The sequence below is a fragment of the Amblyomma mixtum genome, chromosome 2 (genome assembly GCF_055824585.1).
Source record: "Amblyomma mixtum isolate Tamu chromosome 2, ASM5582458v1, whole genome shotgun sequence".
Lineage (NCBI taxonomy): Eukaryota > Metazoa > Arthropoda > Arachnida > Ixodida > Ixodidae > Amblyomma > Amblyomma mixtum.
The window spans coordinates 314,430,275-314,454,245 of NC_143013.1; the positions used below are offsets into that span (position 1 = coordinate 314,430,275).

The window sequence follows — 23,971 nt, forward strand, 5'->3', positions numbered from 1 at the left end:
TGCTCAAACCACTAGACCTCCGCTGCGGTCCAACTGCTGTGATATCATGCAGTCGGTTGTGGACCAACCATCTTCCGCAGCCGAGACGGGCGCCGTAGCTACTAGGTACAGGTGCATTAATGCAGCTTCTGTTGGTAGTGTGGCGACACCCGCTGTCTAATCGGGAGACTCCGTTTTATTTCACATCCATAGCGCCGACCCCATACAATGGAAAGAGGGAGCTTCGAAAATTTGATTATAAATGAGACTTCGATGTCTGAAAAAAGTATTCGATGCTATAGTGCGCCAAAGACACGCAAATGCTGATTTTAGCCAAAATATTTTGATGTGCAGAAATAAGCCAATGCTCCAAAATAGAGGAGAGGTCTCGAGCCTACCAAATTAAACTGCATCGAGGCATTAGGCCACCCGCACCTTATCTGCCTCTTCCCCTCTCTCCCTCCTCTCTCTTAAAACAGAGAGGAAGATTTTGATTTCTTCACTTTGCCACCTGCCAACTGAGAGAGGTGGCAGGTGGCGCTGCGGACACCGACGCTGGCGCCGACGGCGCGAAACTGAGGAACGAGCTATTCGCTCTAAAATTTTAGACTGCGCGGCCACACGTAATCTTAACCTCTGGCAGAAAGTTCCCTGGCTCTCAACTGCTCGTGCTCGGGCAGCCTTTGAGAATGTAAGTGCTGAGGCGGCTCGTCAGTGAAACTTACAGGGCCTCTTGAAGAAGAAATCGCAGGTATAGCCAGGTAACAATGAGAAGGGCGAACATAATGGGGATGTTGTACACCATCCAAGTGACGAACGTCGGCTCGTGCGCTGTAGGGAAATGTCTGCAACGAAATGTCGAAAGCATGGTGACGGCAGCGCCCGCCTTCGCAAAACATTGAATGCAGGAACGCATTTAACATCTACAATGTGGGGTCCCCGTGTTCGTCCGTCCTTCCGTCTGGCAGTTCGCAATAGCATCGCTGATCAGCTGAAAGTTGCGAAGGTGATGGGCTTCGCGGAAAGGAAAGGCGCGTTAACTGCCAGGAAGTTATGACGGGATGAAAGGGCGTGGTAGCAGCTCAAGTAGTGCCCTGTCGCGATATATTCTACTGGCCATGAGACTTCGTAATTCTATGGTTCGGTAGTGATTCATCATTACGTTTTCAGAAACTTCAGCTATAATCGAAGCAAAGGGAAACACAATGCAAAGACATTTCCAGGATAACAGTGGACTTTTCACTCATTCAGCGGAACAGTTCTTCTGTAAGAAATCTTTACAGCGTTGTTTGACCTCTAGAAGCCGCCTTTGTCGGTAGCTAGGCGATGTGACATGAGCACGGCGCCATGTATTGCGGTCCAAAGAAGGCTGGGAGGGCAGCCGTGAGCCATTTCACTACATTGCCGCAGAGCAGATTCGGTACTGAGCTCTCACGCGAAAGAGCCGATCGACTGCTCAGATAGGTTGTAATTAACTCTGAACTCCTGAGCCACTAGCTTTCAAGCGCTACCGAATATTTTAGCCCCTCGCAATTACCTTGCCGTTTGTAAAACTTGGAAAACTGCTTTTATGTAGCTGACTTGCAAGTTTACAGTTAATGGAAAGGAACTGTACTGTTGAACTCATGAGAGCAAGCCTGACCTCTCGAAACCAATCTCGGGCGACGTGCGGTATTTTTTTTTCAGTGGTATTTCTTTTCATTTCTAGCACAGACACGACCACCCTATGGCAACTCTACCCTGGAGTGCACCGTCCGATGAATTCGGCCAAAATAGCGGAATTTCTACTGCAGGCCCGTACCATGATGTAGAGTACACTTCTCATAAGCCACGGATCCGCAGAGTCATACACACAGGCTACTGTCGTTATTTTCCACGCCTAGGAAGTCTGGAGAAACGCTTCTGGTTACACAGCTGCCACCACGAGCTACGTGGCGCTGAACACCCAAAATAGTCTGTTAGGGAAAAAGGGCAAAGAGATGTCACGATAATGAAGCATGGGGCATAATGGGGGTGCAATAAGTATGAAGTACTGAAAGGTATTTGGAAAGGAATAACGGTGCAGTGGCTCACTTTCGGTAATGCGCTTTTGTGCCTGAGGGAAGAAGTTCAGACGGGATGAGAAATAAATCAGAGAGCTGTTGGAAGATTAGCGCTAGGTGCCCACGGAGAAATCACAAAAGAGGCAGTACAGGGGGATATCGGCTGGGAATCGTTCGAAGCACGGGAAGCTCAGAGTAAAATATTGTATGAAAAACTCCTGAGCAAATTAGACGATAACAGGTGGGCAGATAAGGTATTTAAATACTTACACGGAAAGAGCGTTGACTGAGAGTGGCGGAAAATGACTAGGGAACTAACGAGTAATGTACTCAGAACATAAGGATAGAGGAATAACGAGCTTTAAACGATAGGCAAAAACGGAGAAAGTAAAAACTGGATTAATTCAGTGGAAGAGAAGCAGAGCGTAGAACTATCTCGAGATTGGAAAAGGCAGATCAGTAAGGAATCGTTCTATGATAATTCAAGAGGCAGTGCCCAACTCTTTGAAGCTAAATCATCTCATGGCCTCATCGGCGGTCGTCGACGGAATTTCGTCTAATGGGACAAGTAAGCCTTTCGCTTTAAAACATCCAGAGGGAACTAAGACTGCTTACGTGCTGTGAAGGTGAAATTATTGTGTCATAGTGAGCGTTCGACCTCGACGCAGGTTGCGCAGTGAGGAATGTAACGAAGACGCGCGTCCGAGCGCTGATTCCACAAACGCTGAATCCACAAAGGTCTGAGTGAAACACTCGGACACACGGTTCGAAAACCTGTCGCGAGCTAGCCTCCAACCTGATTAAGAGACGTATGCTATATGTAACAAGCAGTCGTGACACCACCCGCAAAGGTGTACAACGAATGACTGCGTCCAATTTTTATACGAAAATTGATTTTTGAGGAAAGGAAATGGCGCAGATACTGCCCCACATCTCGGTGGGCACCTCAACCATGCCTTAATGGAAGAGGGAAAGTGTCTGAGAAGGCATACAACTGAAAGAGCGTATGCCGTCGGTTCGAATCCCTGTCGCAAGCTTGCCTCTAACTTGACTGTCACGCCACCCGGGACGCTGTGCGAAAAACGTTTGCTCACAATTTTGATGCGAATGTAGTCGGAAATACTGACGCTACATTGAGGTCGGCTAGTGGCGGGTGTATATAGAGGAAACGACATGTATATGAGTATCCGAAATGCCAGTGCTCGGCTTGCTCTGTGCGTCCTACGGCCGCTAGATGACGTCACCCTAAACGCAGTATTAAACAGCGCGCTTGCAAAAGAAACACAGAACACAGCATTCGTGTTGTCCGTCTTCCTTGTCCCGTCTTTAGGGCTGTTTCTCAAGACAAATAAGGGCAATCAACAAAAGACAAAAGCACGTTGAATGTTTTGCTTGATGTTTCGGCAGTACGCGGAGTGGACAAACATTTGCGCGGGTGCACTGTTGTCCGCTTGCGGCACTCGAAGCAAGTGGGACACACATGGGTTCCGCTGTCCTACAACCTCGAAACACGGCAGCAGCAGCACTCACTTTTCCATCAGGGTAGTGAGCACCATGTTGGGCGGCGTGCCGATCAGGCTTCCCGTGCCGCCGATGTTGGAGGAGTACGCGATGGCCAGCAGCATCAACTTGCGCACGCGTTTCGCAGTGTCCTCGTCCAGCCTGCGAGCGACACTAGTTGCAATCTGTGCCCCGGTGCGCACACCATGTGCTCCAGAAAGGACTGTGCTACAATGCTTGGCAGTTTGGAAACTAACTACTCTTGCCACAACCATAAATCTGCGCAAGTAATTAGCGCAACTACACCCTTACAGATCAATCACAAAGACACATTTAGTCTCCGCGCGGTCACTAGGTGGCGCAGTTAGTCGCATTATGACGTCTAGGGGGCACGAGCCACCGCCCAATTTAAAGGGTTCAGCCCTATCCGTCCATCCGATGACGCAGGTACCTGTATTTTATTTTTTAACCCTTTTTAGCTTGAATGTTTCACTTTCAATGGTTCCGTTAAGCGCTAGCAGCTGTGAGCGGAATATGACAATCAGGGAAAATAGACTTGGTATTTTAGAGCAGCGTGAGGAGGATTCTGCTGATGTTTGGCGCGCTGTGTGATGGCTTCGGCTATAAATTTATGCTGTCTTCCCATAATAAAATCAATTTTAGTTTTATTAGCTCGAAGACTGCTTTCGGGATATTACATAAGGGTGACGTATACGTGAGTTGAGCAGACAAGAGTGGGAAAAGGAGAGGCTCGTTATTGCATACATATTAAAGCAGTCACTGAAACCAAGGGAGGCATAGGGAAATGTTTATGTTCTTTCTTTCTAAATTTGGGGTGTTCATCAATGGGGAATTAGTAGTGTATCTCATGAATGAAAGATAACTGATTAGAAAGTAAAAAAAAGCACATGCTGCCAATGGGATCAGAACCCACGACCTTCGTATGTTACGTATGGTGTCCTACCAACTGAGCTATGGCATTGTACGTAATTGAAGTCGTAAACACACACACGCACGCACGCACGCGCACGCACACACACACACGCACACACACACACACACACCCTCGCACTCACTCACTCTCTCTCTCACACACACACACACACGCACACACACACACACACACACACACACACACACACACACACACACACACACACACACACACACACACACACACACACACACACACACACACACACACACACACACACACACACACACGCACGCACGCACGCACGCGCGCACGCACGCACGCACACGCGCATTCACGCACTCTCGCACCCACACTCGCACTCGCACTCGCAATATATTTAAATATTGCAGAGCATCTCAAATGAAACACCCGACATACACCAGTTGGTAGTCAGCGCTGTCTTTGTGCGTTCATCTTCGTTGCGTTACTGGAAAGCCAAAACTTTAATGTAGTATCCATTTAAAGGAGGATAAATTAATGGTCGGGAAAGTTTTGGTGAGAATTCAAATATAGTTCTTTTGACTGGGCGTAATCTCCAGCTTCTGTCTAACGCGTCTTTGAATCTTGTAAAGCTGTAGACCTTAGAAATTTCAGTGTGCGCTAGGTCTCACCTCTGCTAAACTCCACACGAACACTCAGACTGCGTCCAGAGCAAGTCTTTACGCTCAAACAAACTTGTTTCGAAGGAATACAGGAGCGTAAAGCACGCCTTACGATACAAAATCGAGAGCTACTTGTGGAACCATGGACAGCGCCACGAAGCGGAGGACGCTACCGGAAGTCTGCGTGACGTATTTCGTATAGCGGCACACCCATTCCGTTAATTCGTCGCCTCCAGCAGCTAAGAGACGTCTTCTTGCGGGAACACTTGTCTTCCTGAATAGGTGACTCGGAAATACTGGCGCTTGAGAAACCAACGGCAGCTCCAATCTTTGAGATCGGACAGAAACGCAAGAGCCGACCCTCGGGGAACGTGGGGCGAATGACCAGTCCTTTCATTTTCCTGACAAACCTGCCGCGGTGTCTCAATGGGTATGACGTGCTGCTACTGACCCTAAGTAAGTGGAATCGAATTCCAACTGCACCACCCATGGAGGAAAAAAAACTTAGGAGGGAGCGTGACGTCACGCGGCCAGCGTTCGCAAGCCGAGTGTTTACGAAGCCGTTTTCTCCCTCAGTTTTTCGCTCTCCGAGTCTGTCCTTTATGTTTTGATTCTGGTATGTTTTAGTGTGCGCGTATGTGTGACCTGCGGCGCGGGCGTCTACAGCAAGGAGGTTGGTCTACACTCAGTCTGCCGCGCTAATCTGCGCATGCGCGCGCGCAGCGGGGCTAGATTTTACCGCACGTTATCACGTGGTGTGATCACGGGGGGGACACACTCTTTTTTCTTACTATATCTTTACTTGTCCAGACTAGGCTTCAAGGTTGTCGCCGGCCGCTCCCTCCTCAGTTTTTTTTTCATAGCACCACCTGCGCTTCGATGGAGACGAAATGGGAAAGACGGCTGCGGGCTGTGCGATGTCAGTGCACGTAAAGAACTCCAGGTGGTCGAATACGGAGCCCTCCACTGAGGCGCCTGTCATAACTCATGCGCTGCTTTGAAAGGACGTGAAACCCCGCACACCTTCATTTTCCTGGTGAGAACGACAGCTGATAGGCCAAGCTGGTACAACGCGCAGGTTTTCGCAGAAGCTGCCGGGCATAGTTTTTCAGTATTACTTGTCGGAAAAAAGAGGAAGCGGTGCCTATGCTGGTCCCTCTAAGAACGATACAGTTGCTGTGGAAGTACCGCGAAGTGCGCACTTCGTACACAGGTGTTGGTAGTGCTTGACCGAGAGCGAGAACTCGGCAACGCAGTTCTACTTTTGCCTATGTTTAGCTGATTGTTAATGTATCTAGCGATATATATTAAAAGGCAGAAATATTACCAGGGGCACTGAGGAACTTACATGCGAGTAGTGCGAAATCATTGTAGTTCTATTATATATATATATATATATATATATATATATATATATATATATATATATATATATATATATATATATATATATATATATATATATATATATATATCGTAATAATTTTAGTTGGTGCAGTTTTAAGTACTAGCACTGACTATTACTGGTTAATATTTCGAATTTTCCCGCCTTTGATGATGTCACATCCTTTCGACCAATCGCAAGTTTTGTAATAACGCAGCTACTTTTTGGGCAACGCCGGGTTTTCGTGTCGATGAGCCATTTGATGCTTTCGCGTCAACAGGATTCCTGCAGTGAGACGACTGAAATTTTCGAGCAGTTTCTCATGAAAGGCTGCATTATGTAGGAACAACTTGAAAGTTTTCACATGAAGATGAGGAGCTGTGCTACTGAGCTCAGGGATAATAGATTTAATTCATAGGCGTTGCAGGGATTCACCGAATTTCATGGTAGTAACCGTTTGGTATTAGACGTGCCTTGAAACTAACGAAGGGATACCTTGAGAGAGCAACATAATCAAAATTTCTGGTAATATATTATCCAATGCGGGTGAAATAAAGCGTTAACAGCTTTTGGCATTCCCACGGCAGATGGGTCGAAATGCGGGCCAGTTGGTACATTGTAAACGGAGAAAAAACCAGTCACACAAGACGACGGACAAGAAGAGTGTACACACCACAACGACTGGACTAACAACTGAAGTTTATTGGAAAATACATGGTCCGAGCAAGGCCAGGAGAGCATGCGCAACAGCATCATCACTAATCACTGCGCAAAAGAGACAAAGACAAGAAATCTAAACTATCGTGGACGACCTAAAAAAGCAAATTCTTTTTCAAGTAGGCGCACCGAAGTTATGCTCTTCTTGTCCGTCGTCTTGTGTGACTGGTTTTTTCTCCGTCCACGGCAGATGAACGTATGTAGCTCTAGTTTTTATCTGGGTGAGTGTATGCAACCCCACGAACGCACGAACGCCGGTTACTTTTTGCACACGCGGTATGCACATGCGCATCTTGCTTGCTCTCGCTGGAAGACAGTTGTTCCAAAGGTACAGTACATTTAAAACGAGGCCTGCCTGCTTCAGCAACATGTGCTATCGTGGGCAAAAGTAACTGACACCCCTCCAAGTTCCGAACAGTGCTGCACTGCATGCGGGCGCCATCTGACGGCGCACTATTTTTGTCCCCGATAGTACATTCCCGTTGGAATCTGACGCGATTGCGTCCATGCCGAACCACGTGATTACAAAATGTTCGGCCAGTCGTCTGCTCTAACCAAAATGCCTGTGCACCGCCAGATTCTTTCCGTACAACACAGTGGTAGGGTTTTAACGTAGCTACGCCGAGTCAACAGGGGAAGGCATGTGTTTAGCCCGGTTGGCTCATGGTTTTCCTTTGCTGGGTCGTCGGCACGTCTGGTTAAGCTGATCTGATCTGTTCGCGCCGCAGATGGAAGTTGATGTTGACGACGATGTGAAATAAAGAGTGCGAGAGTGTTGCGTTTTAACACGAGGTGTAACACGAGGTTTTAACACGAGGGCTGCGGAGATAGCGTAGGACTCTCGTGCAGTGGACAGCGAAGATGATCTGTTCGTGCAGCCTCGGGTTCGAAACCCAGTCGCGGCAACATTTGTTTTATTTCTGCACCCTGAAGGGCAGGGGCGCCAAAAGATTCTTGGTTGGGTTCGACCCTGTGAAGTAAGGCTTTCGCACAAAAATTTGCGAAGGGCGTGCTTTTCTGGTCTCGTCTAGAGAGCACTGCATCTTATCGAGATGTGGCCTTCGCCGCACGGGCAGAAAGCATAGCGTGAAACACACTTGCAAGATAGCTAAGTTGCACTGTGGCGTAAGCGCGTGATTTTCGTGGTAGCTACTGCCTGTCAAGAACGCGTACATGGCAAGGAACTTTGCATGCCACTCGGAATTGCCATTATCGAACTCGCCGCATTGGACTCAGAAATACACGCCAAGGTCTGAGCACTTAACTAAACTGCTAGGACTAACTGCGCCGCCATCGTGATTAATGATCGATAATCGACACAATGAAATCGGCTTTCGCGCCAACATATTATATACGCGGGCAGAAAATGCCTCTGATAATTTACAGCACAGATGAGCTCTCATGATAAAATAAATGTTAAAGATTCATGCACTGTTTATTTACCCGTGCTCCATACGGACGAAGCCGCTGACACGTGTTCGACCTGCGAAAAGAAAATTAGAGATACACCGGCAGACCTTCCTCTTCTCCACTCGAAAAAATGACAATGTTAACTGCAACTTCCAGTACCACGTGGTACCACAAGAAGAGATATGCAGAAATGACGCTTAAATTTATGTGGAACAGGAGCACTGCAGGAAGGAATGACCGCCTTCAACTGCTTTGAAAACCGCAGCGTTGTGCAATAGAGTGTGTAAGAAATGTCAAGAGGCTACAAAATGTATACGCAATGCTTGTGTTTAGAACGGAAGTTTAGTATGGCATTTTGGCGCAGCGTTGTGTGCTAGGTTGCAGACTGCGAAATCGACATAGCGTGTGAGTGAAAAGTCGGAGTGTACAATTAAGCTCCGCCTTAAGGGCATGACGCGATAGCATTAATGGGTTAATGCATGCGGAATTGTTCATAATCTACTTTGCATTCAAAAATTCCTGGGAGTCCCCATGCAACTCGCGGCGCCATGGTGCAGCGGTTGAGCGATACGCCACTGCCGTATACGATGGCGGGTGCTGCTTAGGTGGAGCTCGTGAGATCCAGGTTTCCCCTCCCGAGCAAACTCTCGTGACTAATCATTAACTTCCACCTGCCACAGTGGGCTGGTTGTGATGACGCCACAAGGTCACGTGACCTAGGAGGCGCACTTGGTTGCTTCTGCTGGAATTTCTTCGCTCACAGCGCCGACGACGTCGACAGATTTTCTGCAATACGGGGACCTTAACGCTATCGCGTTAAAATCATAAGCAGAGCCCGAGTTCGCGGGAAGTACGACGTCACGCGATGGGGACTGGGTTATCGGGCGTAAGCTGGGAATCCAGGAATGCATTGTCAGTAGATATCTGTTGAACATGCCATATTGGTCACCACAGTGCAACTTGAATGTACAGCCTTTGTCAAAAGTTTGGAGCCCAGGGGGTTTTCTTTTGAGCCACACTGTGTCGTTCTTAATGGATCTCTAGCGCTCCAAGTTTCCTGAACATGAGAAGATTTCTGGTACTGCCTCCTGCAATAGGTAGGACTTCCATGAATGCTCCTGGAGACCCAATATAAAGCTTAGAAGTGAACCCCCTGGGCTCTAAACTTTTGACAAAGACTGTACATATGGCGTTGCAGCCAAGAATTTCGCCTTGTTGGGCGGATCTTAGGGGCTGTTGGCGCCAATCCTTTTTCTGTATAATGTACGCTGGTATCAAACAAACGAGGAGGGTTGCGATGCAAAGACGCCTGCGGCTGGCCAATGCATTCGTAACCAGTCGAATCCTGTATTCGGCACCGTACCTCCACCTGCGCAAATGCGATGAGAACGCTTTCGAAGTGATTCTCCGAAAAATCTATAAGAGAGCTCTCGACCTCCCAATTGCAACATCCAACCAACGTCTCCTCGGCCTGGGGATGACGAACACCTTTGGGGAGCTGCGCGAGGCTCATCTCAGCAATCAGTACTTGCGGTTAAGCAAAACACGTGCGGGTAGACGCCTACTGACCCGCCTCCACATAAATTACAGAACCCAAGAGGAGAAGCGGGTATCCATACCCGAGGCCTGGCGCTTCGCACTAAAGGTTCGCCCCCTCCCCAATAACATGACAAAAGATGCCCATGATGGCCGCCGCCTCGCGCGAGCAGAGGCCATTTCCAAGCAGTATGGTGCTCGACCAGGGGTATTTTACACGGACGCGGCAGGTCCACACCATGGGGGTTGGTACACGGCTGCCGTTGTCCACCAAAACAACCCAGTTCAGGGCCTCACCTTCCGTGCCCCCAACATTACATTCGCGGAGGAAGTTGCTATCGCACTTGCAGCTGCGGATCCAGCGTCCCGAGTCATTATCACCGACTCAAGAGAAGCTTGCCGCAATTTTGAACAGGGCCAAATTCCAGATCGTGCTTTCCAAATTTTACACAGATGTGAGTACCGGGATTTCCCAACCCGGCGCACCATCATCTGGGCCCCAGCACATGCGGGGATAGAGGGAAATAAGGTAGCGGACACTACCGCCCGCGCGCTTGACCACCGGGCATCGCCTCTTTCGCCGCCTGATCCGGCTACTGATTTTAATCCGGCTATTACTTTTTGGGAGATCTCTCTCCTGTATCAAAACGCTCACGGCCGATACCCACCCCCCTGTAAAGGCCTCAAGAAGGCAGAGGAGCGTTGGCTACTTCGCCTCTACACCAACACGGTACTGTGCCCGGCAGTGCTCAAACATTTCAATTCGGCTTTTTCGGGCGAGTGTCCACACTGTGGGGAAGTGTTTGCGGACACGTGTCACATGGTGTGGGCATGCCCTGCCAATCCTGCTTTCCCACCCCACCCCCACCCCACCCGAGAGGACTGGGAGGCTGCCCTGCTCGGCTGCTCAACTCTCCAGGACCAACGAGCCCTGGTGGCAAGAGCCCGGGCAGCCGCGGCGGCCACAGGGGTCCCGGACTAGGGATCCCTCCTAGTGATTGTGAGGGCCGGGCCCTTCAGGCACGGTCCAAGCAATACCTCTGTATATAGTATAAATAAATGTTTTACACCACCACCACCACCGTTGAAGGACGGGATTTCTCTCTTCGTATTCGATGATATAGAAAGTTGCTTACTCGAATAAAACCTAGAGTACTAGCAGTATAAGAGGAAAGGACTGTAAAAGAAAGCGATGGGCGAGTTGTCGCTACTAAAGGGACATTGAGGAGAACAAGTAGAAAGTTGCGACAGTTGGAAGCTGTTCATGGTATATAAATGAGCGCAAAAGTAACGAAGACAAGCAAGAAGACCACAGGAGAGGCGGCGTCCTGTGGTAATCTTTCTGTGTCTTCGTTACTTTTGCGCCCACTTATATCTGGGCCCCAGCACATGCAGGGATAGAGGAAAATAAGGTAACGGACGCTACCGCCCGCGCGCTTAACCACCGGGCATCGCTTCTCTCGCTACCTGATCCGGCTACTGATTTCAATCCGGCTATTACTTTTCGGGAGATCACTCGCCTGTATCAAACCGCTCACGGCCGATACCCACCCCCCTGTAAAGGCCTCAAGAAGACGGAGGAGCGTTGCCTACTTCGCCTCTACACCAACATGGTACTGTGCCCGGCAGTGCTGAAACATTTTGAATTCGGCCTTTTCGGGCGAGTGTCCACACTGTGGGGAAGTGTTTGCGGACACGTGTCACATGGTGCGGGCATGCCCTACCAATCCTGCTTTCCCACCCCACCCCAACCTCGCCCGAGAGGACTGGGAGGCTGCCCTGCTCGGCTGCTTAGCTCTCCAGGACCAACGATCCCTGGTGACAAGAGCCCGGGCCACCGCGAAGGCCACAGGGGTCACGGACTAGGGATTACTCCTAGTGATTGTGAGGGCCGGGCCCTTCAGGCCCGGTCCAAGCAATACCTCTCTTGTAAATAATACAAATAAATGTTTTACACCACAACCGCCACCACTTATTCGGCATGAATATTGAGGAGAAATTGAAGTTGACTTGTATTGATTAGGTACGAGCGCGTAACCACGAAAAGACCACTCTTATGAAACAAAGCTCCTGGAAGGCAGAAAAATGGCTGAGGCTTAACTTGGTTAAGCCTGGAGAATGCGAAGCATCATCGTGTCGCGTAATTTGGAGGCGCACAACCACAGCGACGGCGCGAGGTGGGCCCCCATTTCTCCACTGTCGTGACGTCATCGTGTCACGTGGTGTGACGTCATGTATCACGTGATTTGGAGGCGCACAACCACAGCGACGGCGCGAGGTGGGCCCCCGTTTCTCCACTGTCGTGACGTCACCGTGTCACGTGGTGTGACGTCATGTATCACGTGATTTGGAGGCGCACAACCACAGCGACGGCGCGAGGTGGCCCCCCGTTTCTCCACTGTCGTGACGTCATCGTGTCACGTGGTGTGACGTCATGTATCACGTGATTTGGAGGCGCACAACCACAGCAACGGCGCGAGGTGGGCCCCCGTTTCTCTACTGTCGTGACGTCATCGTGTCACGTGGTGCGACGTCATGTATCACGTGATTTGGAGGCGCATAACCACGGTGAAGGGCTGAAGTGGTAGCTAAAGTAGTATGCTTCGCATAAAACTCTAAGGGGACGCTTAAGCTCTGCCTTAAGGGTATGACGCGACAGCGTTAAGGAGTGCCACGGTGGCTCAGTGGTTAAGACGCTTGGCTACTGAGCCAGAGTTCCCGGGTTCGAACCCGACCGCGCCAGCCGCGTTTCGATGGAAGCGAAACGCGAAGGCGCCCGTGTGCTGTGCGATGTCGCTGGCCGTTAAAGATCCCCAGGTGGTCAAAATTATTCCGGAGGATCCTGCACCACGGCACCTCTTTCTTCTTTCACTCCAACTTTCCTCCTTTCCCTTACGGCACGGTTCAGGTGTCCACCGAGATGTGAGGCAATTACTACGCCATTTCCTTTCCTCATAAACCAGTTTTCATTAAATGTCTACATACGCGAAATCGGTCATACCCAACTTTACAGTCATATGTATCTGGAAGTCCTCATACCACTCCTTGCGCAATGGTACAGCGGTTAAGGAATGCGTCAATACCCTGCGATGGCAGGTGCTGTCACCGGTCCCACTGTTTGGAACAGCCACCTGCTGGGTATTAGCGCATTGCTCAGCCACTGCATCGCTGCACCAGAAGGATTATGAAGACTTCCCGCGATCTATGACTGTAAAGTAGAGAATGACCAGTAATGCCCATATGAACATGTACGCAGAACCTAGGCGTCAGAGAAGTAGTACTTGCACTATAGTGATCTCTGACGCTCTCTCTCTCTCTATGTTTTGGTGAAAGGAAGAACAGTGTCCATGTCTCCAAAGTTATACGCAAAGAGGACGCAGGCCACCAAAGGTACTCATTAACACTATCGCGTGATGTCGTTGAGGCGTAGCTTAAGTATCCCCCCCCCCAAGTTTTTGGCCACGCCAACTTGGGCAGCATTCTTTCCAGTATGGCAGGGGAACCTGGCAGTTTTCTATCAAGACATAAGACGACTGACGCCGGTTAATACTGAGAAAGGATCCCACACGAAAGCCTTAAAAAAAAAAAAGGAGGACCGCAGACCTCGTGAAGGTGTCAGGTTGTGCGTGTCGCCTTTGGCGTAAATGCGCGTACCTTTCCGTGCTGAGGAGGCTGTTTCCCGCATGTGGTCCACGACGGTCATGACGACGGGACATACGATGGACGTGGCGGCAGTGTTCGGGATCCACATGGACATGAACATGGTGATGAACATGAAGCCGAACATCAGCCTGCGCTCGTAGGGGCACAGAGTTAGATCTCGCGCATATTATGACATGTACTAACTGTAATCGTTCGTGCAGAAGCCCGGGCATTGCAGTAGAGTCTTTTCTTATAATATTAATTGTCGTGGAAAACGAGTTATGCACTCTATTTGTCGGCTGCAACCAGAATGAACCCAAAATATAATTACGCATGCACTATGAGAAGCGTCTTACAGTCACTGGTTTAGGACGGAAAAAAGGGCGCTTTGTAAATTTCCGGTGGTTTAAGGAAAAGTACGGGTGCTTATAATTGATTTTGGGCTAACTGCGAACGCGAGAGCGCGAGCACGTGTTAACAGGCTCGAGCATCGTTTGGCGCGGAGAGCATGCCAGGTTTTGTTGTTCACGTTTCACAACATGCGTGCTCGATGAGCCACCGGCGAAAGGGAATGCGCTCTGCGCTCACCTATCGTTGCTGGTGCCAACCATGCGCAGTGCGTTGAGGGCTATTCGCTGGTCCAGATGCGTTACCTCCACGGCGGCCGCGAACACCAGGGAGCTGAAGATCACTACACCGATGTTCTGCGCAGATGCGAAGGGTGCAGTGCGATGTCCTGGACATGACTCACACTTTTGTGTTTCTACAAACGCATTCGCAGTTACAGAGACGGGAAAGCACCGAGGGACCACCGATTCAAAGCGCATTCCCTATGGTCGACGCTTTCAGTTGCTAACCGGTGGTGGCAAGCAGCTCTAAAATACAGCGGAGATACCGCGTCGCCAGGAATGAGACCGAGGGGCGCCTGCTTCGACATGGGACGGATGCCTGCGGCGCCCTTTCCAGTCGCTCAGATGAAATGAAAGACTAAATTATTTATTTATAAAGGGAGGCTCGAGGCCGTTTGTTGGGGAATTGGTTTGTTAAGGAAAGGAAAATAAGGGACCTATTAGATACATAGGGGGACGGCTCTGCCTTCCTGGCTTTACCGAGGGCCTGACATTTTGGACTGTAGCATCGAGGCTAACTTGATTGATTATAGCTGATCGCGCCTTTTAGTCAATCCGGTTAGAGTGGTAGGCAACGCTGCAGGGCACCCAGTCACTGCGAATCATGCGGCAAAACGCGGCGTCACCACAATATCCACAAAGCGGCCATTTTTTCCCATTGGTCAAGGGGGGGCGGTGCAAATGGGAGATATTTGAGACATTTAACATAGCGCATACCGCCGCCACCACCGCTTACCGCGTACGGGTTACCGCGCACCACCAGTGCGCACGCACTGATTGGCCTAGAGGCGGCAGGCGTGTGTGCAGTTGGCTGGGAAGTGGCGCCATGCGGCGCCCTCAGGAAGATCGGCGCATGCGCATTGCCGGCGTGTGGCACACAGTAGGCGGTAGAGGTGGCAGTACATGCTGCGTTGGAAAATCCCATTAGGGACTTTTAGTGACTATTGGGGACTTTTAGCATGGCACGTCCCGCCTGAACTACCGCGTACCTCGCGACGCCATTGCGCACCCGCTCACAGTTTCCGATGCGACAGGCGTCCGCGCAGCGTCATGCATTCTCTAACGAGGGGACCAAAACAAAAGGTCCGCCATGGCAGGGCGCCAGCGCGTTTATTTCACGCCGATAGTGACGGCCTTCTGGCAAGTGGAAGAGAAGGGAGGTGCCTGGGGACGCCTCTCGATCTGGGCGGAGCCCGAAGACGTAAACCAAAGTGGCTTACGTTGAAGTAGTTCTTGGCGGTGTCATCGGCGTCGAGCGTGCCCGTGAGAGGGAAGATGACCATGGGCAGCAATGCAGTGACTGGAAGCGGCAGGGCTTCGGTGGCCCAGTACGTGGCCATCATCAGCATGCAGTAGCCGCACCAGCTCGGCTGCACACCGGACATGACGCGCAAGAGTTGACGTCATCGTAGAAGCGGAGGAGGCAGTGACGAAGTGCCGAGAGACGTCTTGCCATCTACTCATCACAAATGCCTTTGAAAGTTTTAACCTGGCGCATTACACTAACGCGTACGGCGAGAGACGATGGGGTTCGGTCTTGGTTGTCGGCGGCACGACATTCTGTGAACTGATGCGAAAGCGCACCGCGCACCCATTAACGCGGCCTTGTAGCGAAGCACGAACAGTTTCTGGCGAAAAGTGGACGTTCAGGGGCGCAAATGGGACGCTGCCAATTTAAACATTTGCGTAAGTATATTCTCGTGTAAGGCCAGCTCCCCCTCCATTTCGCAGGAAGTAATTTTCGCGGGAAAAAAATGCGAAGAGCAGCTCCGTTTCACGAATGTGAAATGCGTATGTGAACGCGCGGCGCGTTCAGCGGTTAGCTACCGGACGGGGACAGCTGCCGCCAACTCACGGTATACAACCATGCCGACGGCGCGTCGTTCCGTTCATAGTCTGGCTGGAATCGTTTTCACACGAAAGCTTCGCCATGTTTGCAGCAATGCTTTCCCTCCGGTCGTCGTATCATCCCGTTTTTCGATGCCTATGTTTACGTATAATTCCCACGTCTCGTGCTATCTGTGGTAAATTATGTGCCACTTTAACACTTTAGTGACACTTTCTTCTAAAAGCTGCACCCCGTTAAGATCTTTAAAAAGAAACCTCGGCCCTTATACGAGTGTCCACCGTACACGGTGTATATGCAGAGGTTGGTGGATCTATGGAAAAAAATTGCCACTGGCTTAGCTCGGCTATGCCAGGATATACGTAGCGAAAGCTCACGGCGGCGTATTCACGGCGTTTTTAGCCAGTCGTTCGGCGCGTTGTTCCTGTTTCCTGGGCGATTCGTTTCCTCTTCTTCCCGTTCCGATGTCGATTTCAGGCCTCCTTCTGCTTAGCAGACTTGTCACCGTCCATACTGCAGCCTCAAGTGTGGTTGCGGCGCATGCGAACTTTCCTTTTCAATCCTCCGACATGTTGTCAGGCATGCGACACTGCTGGCGAAGCGAGCGGGGGCGTGCGCAACGACGAGGCAAGGGGCGGCTCCGCGGCGAGGCGCGTGGTGTGACGTCATGCCAGATGGCGCGGTGAGCGCCAGCTGCGGCGGTTGCTAGGCAACGGCTCATGGTTGGTCTCTGTGCCTCCACGGAGCACCGCCACAGCGAAATCGCGAGTTCGTGGCCAATGTAGCTTTCGCTACAAAAATTTTAAGAGTGCCAAAACGGTGTGTATATAGTACTACTCAGCACTATAATCAATATCGTTAAATTTTTTTTAGCAGAAAGATCAGGAAATTTATCATTTTCCTCACATTATATTTCATTTACTGCTTGGACAAATCAATGTCACATAAACAAAGTGGTGCCCATCCTCGACTCGACTACAATAATTGGTTCTATGTCCGCCTTGGCACAGTAGTCTGCGCCACGTGAGAGCCCTGAGCTCTCCGCTCAGTGATCCGAGCCACACAGTGCTCGATTCGAGCATACCTTGGAGCGGTAGTAGAGGGGAAGCGGCAGCAAGAGGACGGGCACCACCAGGACGAAGGCGATGCGTGCGCGCGTCAGCCGCTCCCGGTGGTCGTGCTGCAGAGCTCGCGCCATGGCGTTCATGGAGGTACGCAGCACGGCTTTGCCTGCCTTGGCCGTGTACAGCAACGCCCTGGGCGCTGAGCTCTCGACGGGGCCGCTGGTGACTGGGCCGCTCCCTATGGGGCCGCTTCCTATCGGACCGCTGCCGACCGAGGTGGGCAGCGCTGGCGATGTAGGGCCTACTGGCGGCGGCACCGGAGGACTCGTCGAGCCCTGCGTGGTGGATGGTGAGACCATGCGAAGTGTTGCAGGCCGATATTCGGTCTAATGGCTATGGTTGAGGACTAGTTGATGAGTCTTCCGTGATCGAAATCTATGAGCGTTACTGAAAGGTGACTCAGCGATGAGGTACAGCGTGGGAGGAACCGGGCACAAGTGATCTGGTTTACGGTTTACGGGGGTTTACCGTCCCAAAGCGACTCAGGCTATGAGGGACGCCGTAGAGAAGGGCTTCGGAAATTTCGACCGCCTGGGGTTCTTTAACGTGCACTGACATCGCACAGTACTCGGACCTCTAGAAATTTGCCTCCATCGAAATGTGACCGCCGCGGCCGGGATCGACCCCGCATATTTTCGGTCAGCAGCCGAGCGCCATAACCACTGAGCCACCGCGGCGGGGCCCGGACACAAGTGAGAGACACGGCTCGTCCATGTCTAGCTTGTGTCCTGTTTCTCACGCGCTGTATCTCATCGCTATGTCACACCAACTAGCCCAAAAATAGATACAGAGAGGGGGGAAAGACAGGGACGTTAACCAGAAAGGTTTCCATTGGGCTATCCTGCACTGGGGAAGCGAATAAGGGGATTAAAGAGGGAAAAGAGAAGGACCGGGAAACACAGTCACAATCTGTCAATCAAGGCAGTCTCTCGCAAAAAAACAAAACAGTGCCTTGTAAGTCTTGATGGCAGTCGACTATTGTGGCCACGGACCGAGGATCTTGGCCTCTGTGAAAGGGCGAGGATCAAGGCGTTCCAGAGCACAACGCTGCTTACGCCTTTCATTCACAAAGATAGGGCACTCACACAGGAGATGACAACTAGCCCAAACCGCCACCTTAGCTGGTAAGGCTCCGCTATGGTTCCAACAGCTCCAAGACAACAAAGACACAGGCAAGAAGGGACGGCACATGGGCTGTGTCGACAGCAGCAGTAGCATAGTAGTAGTAGTAGTGTCTTTGTTCCCTCGGCGTTGTATTGTACGTTTAAGCTAAGGTTTGGAGTGTGGCGAGAGGCTCCAGCGCGGCGGTGGTCTATCCCGGCATTCGCGCCACAATGCCGAAAGGTCGCGATCATAGACGAAAGAATAAGAGAAAAAATGACAGACGATTACGATAGTCGGTAATGCGAAATTGAGCGCAGCTCTTCATACGCCACCTGCCAGCGGTGGCAGGTGGCAGGTCACCCTCGGGCTAGTCAGCCTCCGGTATCTTTCCGTGGTTGTCCATTCTTCCGCTCTCGCCATGGCAGGAGGCGTTTCGCTCTGCTACTGCCCAAACTACTGCCAGCCAACATGCTAACTGTCGCACGCCGTAACACGCCACCTGACACCGCTGGCAGGTGGTTCGTAACGCTGCTCATGGTCTCCGAGATCACGCGCGCACTAGAAACGAGCGTGGGCAGGTGATCTCGGAGGCCATGCACTGCTAGTCACCCTTTGGGGTCTTCCCGTGGCAGCCACCTTCCATATAGCGTTTCGCTCTGCTGCTAGAACAAGCGATTATGCTGACGACGCCGACGACAACGCGGAACGCAGGAACGGGCGCCTAAAAGCTGTGCTCTAAAATATGGCGATCGATTTGCGTAGTCAGGTCAAATCCTAATAAGGTGCGCTAGCGTTGTGTGGCCACTGCTTTGGGTATCACAAAATGAACAAGGGAGGGGAAAACCTCAGGTTGCTTGAGCTTGGGTAGTATGTCGTCCGCCTGCCACCTATCGGGCTACCGCGTTGGCTCAGTGGTTATGGTGCTCGACTGCTGACCCGAAAGACTATAACACTCAATGTATGCGCAGGGCTCCCATCGGAATACTCGCATTTTTTTGCTGTTAAGGTATTTGCTGTCGTCAAAAACGTTCCCCATTGGTTTTGTAAGGCAGTCTTAACTACTCGTAGCGAGCAATAAAAAAACTTAAAGTAATCTGCCCTACAATTCTTTTTAAAACGCGATTAACCTCGGCATTGTGGTCCAACAAATTTTGACTATATCACGCCAAAATACACGCGCTTTCGAGGAGCATGCAGGCAAAGCAACGCCTCCAGTGCACGTAACTAGTCGAAATACCCAAAATTTTGTTGAGGTACACCACCATTAAGGGTAATCACGTTTTCGAAATTCTAAAAACTGATATGACTATCCCTAACGACCGGTTACAAATCCCTAATTGCAACCAGGTGCCTTAGGTTTTTAACTGTAATAGTTAAATGGTAAACATCAGAAATTAGTTAAGCGGGTAACTAGATAACATTATTCACCTGTTTTCTGATGTCCTAGAACGCCGGTATTATTGTGCCGCAGAAGCCGCTTTCATACCTCAAAAAGCCTGTTTTCAAAAATTTTCGTTCACCTTTGTTGAAACACCTGGTATATACATATATACACACAGACACGCCTTTGCAGGTTGTCCGCATCCCGATTGGTAGGTGTACAGCCTGCCACAAAGTAGGCTTGAGAAAAACAAACAAACACACAACAGCTATACGCTGGGAGTGACCACTAGCGCACTAAAAAGGCAGATATGAGAGGAGGAGGAGGAGAATCAGCCCGAAAACAGCTGCGCGCGGAAGGAGCCTTCCTGCTCCGGCAACGCAGCGTTTTCCAACAGCGCTAACTTCTGCGGATGTCCACGTGTCACGCAATATAGCATACTTCAGAACAGCTACTGTGTTCTGATTAGTTTTGCGGCAGACAGTTTTTTTACTGCGGCTCGCACGAAAGCGCCCTGTCGGATGTCTTGAGGCGGCATGCATTTCTACACAGCGTGAAGCCGGGCCGAGGAAGCAGGGGGATGAGGGACGGAGGATACGAGCGCCGACTCCCTGCGACTCGCAGTTCACTCACCCATTTCAGCATGCTTGAATGTAGCGTTGAAGAATCGCAGTGAGCAAAAGCAACGATCGGTGGCGAAAGGCCTTCCGCTTCTTCTTCTCAAGATGGGTCAGTGGAGATCGTGGCGCACGTGCCAGCTGACTCTTTCTTCTTTTTTTCGTCGCCATTCACTGCGGTGCGTGCTGCTACTAGTGGACAGCGGGAAGGTAGCGGATAGGGACAGGGGCAAAGAGCCACCCCCACGTTTAGACCCAGCAACAGGAATGTGCGCTCCGTCATACAAGACTGCTTTGCGGAATCCTAATCTTTACCTCTATTTCTTCGTTTTTTAGAGCCCATGATCACAATTCGTATCTTTTCTGACCTGCCCTCTTCCTTTTAAACCTGAAGTAGCATGCTAGGCCCATAACCATGCAAACCTCTCTTTTATTCATTAAAGTCTCTCTTTCTTCCTTTTAAACATTTCCCTCATTTAGTCGATCATCTGCGTGAAAAAAATTGAAGTTTTAAATAAACCTTCCTCCCGTTTTCAGTTTGATTATTCTAAAATGTATTCTAGCTGTGTCAAATAAAATCAAAATGTATTTCTCTTCGTACAGGGTACAAAAATGGAACAGCTGCAAAGAGCTACCGCTACCAGCTTCTTGCGAGGCTACTGCCCCAACTTATGGAAACAGCACGGGCACGATTTGAAAAGTCTGAATCCCCCCCCCCCCAAAAAAAAAAAGAAAGCACAAATGCATTTTGCAAGAAAAGAAACAGCGCTGGCAATTTCACACCAACAGAACGAAAATGAATACACTGATTGCAAAGTGTTGGCTCACTATATTCACACTGTTGCAATAATGGCATAAAAAAAACAGATTTTTCGAACATTTTTAGGCAGCCTAGAGATTTCAACAGACTCATGAACATAACTGGCAGATTATAAGTTAATGATTGAAGGGCATAGTTGTGCTGGATTGGTATGTGCGAGAACAGCTTTCTTCAATGTGGAGATATTGTGGTATAAATGATTGCTGTTTTTCACAGCTGTGCAACACGATGCAGTAAGTCGTTAATAGTAATAACAGTCAACCTTAATAACTCCTTATTTTTTGTGACATCTCCACTCGAGTTTTGGTGAACTACATTCGGTGGGTATGTGAGATTTCCGAATTGACGACAAAAACAAAACAAAAAAAACCACAGAGCTGACTGCAGACAATTTTGTCCAATGGAGACCCGCTCTGGAGGTGCTCTACTGAGGATTGGGGCTAAAAATCACGACGCTCCGTGGTTCAAAGAAAGGCGTAAGTTTTATGGTTTAAAAACCACTTATTTTACGAGCTAGCAGCTGTTTCCTTGCTAAGAGTTTATTCTCTTAATACTGGTTTATCGCCTAATTTTAGAGTAATTATAATCAGCATTGTGTTTGAAGAACTCCCTACGTGTTTTTGTAACGCGCATTTTTCGAAGCAAGCTCTGAATCGCGCACTGCAACTTCCTGTTTTTGCGTCAGGAGGGAAGCCTCGCCGCATGTTTCACAGCATGCATACCTTCATCGCTGCGACACATTCAGCAAAAAAAAAGAGAGAGATACATTGCCGTGCAGCTGTAGATGAAGGCAGCACTGAACTCAAAGCCAATTCTATAATTTAAGCTCGAGCTCTGCGTCAATAATTTTCTTGTTTTGATTCTCCATTGCCGACAGAGATTTCCTATGCCTGCGCGCTGTTACAGGTGTGCTGTTTGAATATGTCCTCGAAGAGGAAAAATAAAATCATTTCGGGCTCTGCTCACTGCCTCTGCAGTTTTCCTGTTTACCTTTCTCAGAGAGCTGTTGTGGTATGTTCCCTTTGAAGCTTTCTTTTCCTTTATGTCGCAGTAAAGAGAGGCCTCGTGTTTGGCATGGCTGACAGTCTGTTTATTTCCTTAATTTTAGCCTCGCTCGGCAATAATTGCGGTGGATGGATGATGCCACAGCCGGCAGCAGTGTTGGCGCAGAGACGGCAACCCAGCAGCGGCAGACGGAAGAGATCCCAGCCGCTGGTCGCTGCCGGATTCCGGGGAATGAGCCAGAAAAGGTGATACTCGGCTGAGACCTCTCACTTCCGGCGTTTGTCGACTGCCCGTCGAGCCAGGTAGGAATTACGGCTCGATTTGCTGCCAGGACACCGGTGTGATGAGAGAGATCTCGACCCGCTGTCATCAAAGCGAATGTCACAGATGAGCAATAGCAGGATGCGCGCTCGCTTGCAGAAAAAAAAAAGTGCTTCGGCCCGTCGGATTTTTTTTAGATAAGCAAGGTAAATGGACAGGCCGACTGCCTCGGACATGAAACAGAATGCCTTTATTCCGGCATACAACGGAACCAAGGCCACGGGTGAAAAGGCGAGGCGCTGGATGGTGCAACGCGCTTTAATAGCCACCTTATCAAAGGGCAAGGGGAGAGCGTGAACGAGGTGATGTCGGTCACGCGGTTTTTGTAACACTTGTCCGCCATACAAAACGGCCGCAGCTTTTAGTGCAGACGTTTCCCGCCGCAGCAGTCGAACCTAGTCACGTGGAACTCAACGTAATCTGCCGCTACCGAAGGCAAGGAATTTTCACTACCCGCTTTGTCTTTTCTCTTTAATATGTCTTTGACATTTGGCTAGTTGCACGACTCACTCGTTGAAAACGCTATTCTTGCTTGACTATACTGCGGTTATGTGCTCACCACAATCTCCTTTTAGTGAGTTGACCGGTATGAATGAAAAAACACAGGTTCCCCAAGACAGGTTCCTACGATAATACAGTCGTGCGTCGTTAATATCGACAAGTTGGATCCCGTGCGAATGTGTCCCTAAATCGATTCCTTCGTATTAACGAATCATGAAGGAAAACAAAGAAATATACTCAATCGGAAAAGACACTTTGCCATTGACGTCTTCTTCTGGGCACAATGTGAGCACGGAAACTAGGCAAAATCCTGCGAATTTCCAAGGCATTACTATCATCTGTCTTCTCTCTTAAATGACGTGGTGCATTTTGAAATACCTAGTGGTGTATGAGACATGTCACGGCGCCTCATGGCGTGGTCACGTATCTCCAACTACGAATGGTCGCATACATCGAACACTTACAGTAGTGAACAAAAAACTGTGATGTTTCAGTTTTTCGATGCAAAAGTCTTTTACCGCACTAGAACTTGCGCGAGACCTTTAGGGGAACGCAATGTCAAAATGTTTGACAGTGGAACCAATATTTATCGCCATTTAAGCCGCAGTTTGTTCGAAATGCAAATTTATTGAAGATGTGCTTTCAAGACTCCAATTTCAAGAACGTCTTTTCGCAATTACCTAAACACGTCAGTACTTCACATGCAAGCGTTCTGCGTTGGTCACTGGTTAACAACGTCGAGGCATGCCTGTGTTTCCCCACAACGAAAACAGCGCAAACTTCACATAGGACGCAGAAAGGGGAGACGAGACACAGGCGTTGACTAACAACTGAA

At 49.8% G+C, this 23,971-nt stretch overlaps 1 protein-coding gene across 9 annotated transcripts in view; it reads right to left on the reverse strand.

The window, feature by feature from the left end:
• LOC149365031 (uncharacterized) overlaps positions 1-23,971 on the reverse strand; it is a 119,976-nt gene that overhangs the window by 23,775 nt on the left and 72,230 nt on the right. For 7 of the 9 annotated variants that reach the window (XM_089575114.1, XM_089575115.1, XM_089575113.1 and 4 more), the window contains 7 exons: positions 17,348-17,662; positions 15,638-15,787; positions 14,377-14,492; positions 13,801-13,937; positions 8,644-8,683; positions 3,552-3,683; positions 705-824 (listed from right to left, as the gene is read on the reverse strand). In XM_089575114.1, coding sequence (XP_089431240.1) covers positions 705-824; positions 3,552-3,683; positions 8,644-8,683; positions 13,801-13,937; positions 14,377-14,492; positions 15,638-15,787; positions 17,348-17,662 — 1,010 coding nt within the window. The remainder of the gene's footprint in view (positions 1-704; positions 825-3,551; positions 3,684-8,643; positions 8,684-13,800; positions 13,938-14,376; positions 14,493-15,637; positions 15,788-17,347; positions 17,663-23,971) is intronic. The other 2 variants (XM_089575117.1, XM_089575112.1) reach the window with 2 other exon arrangements.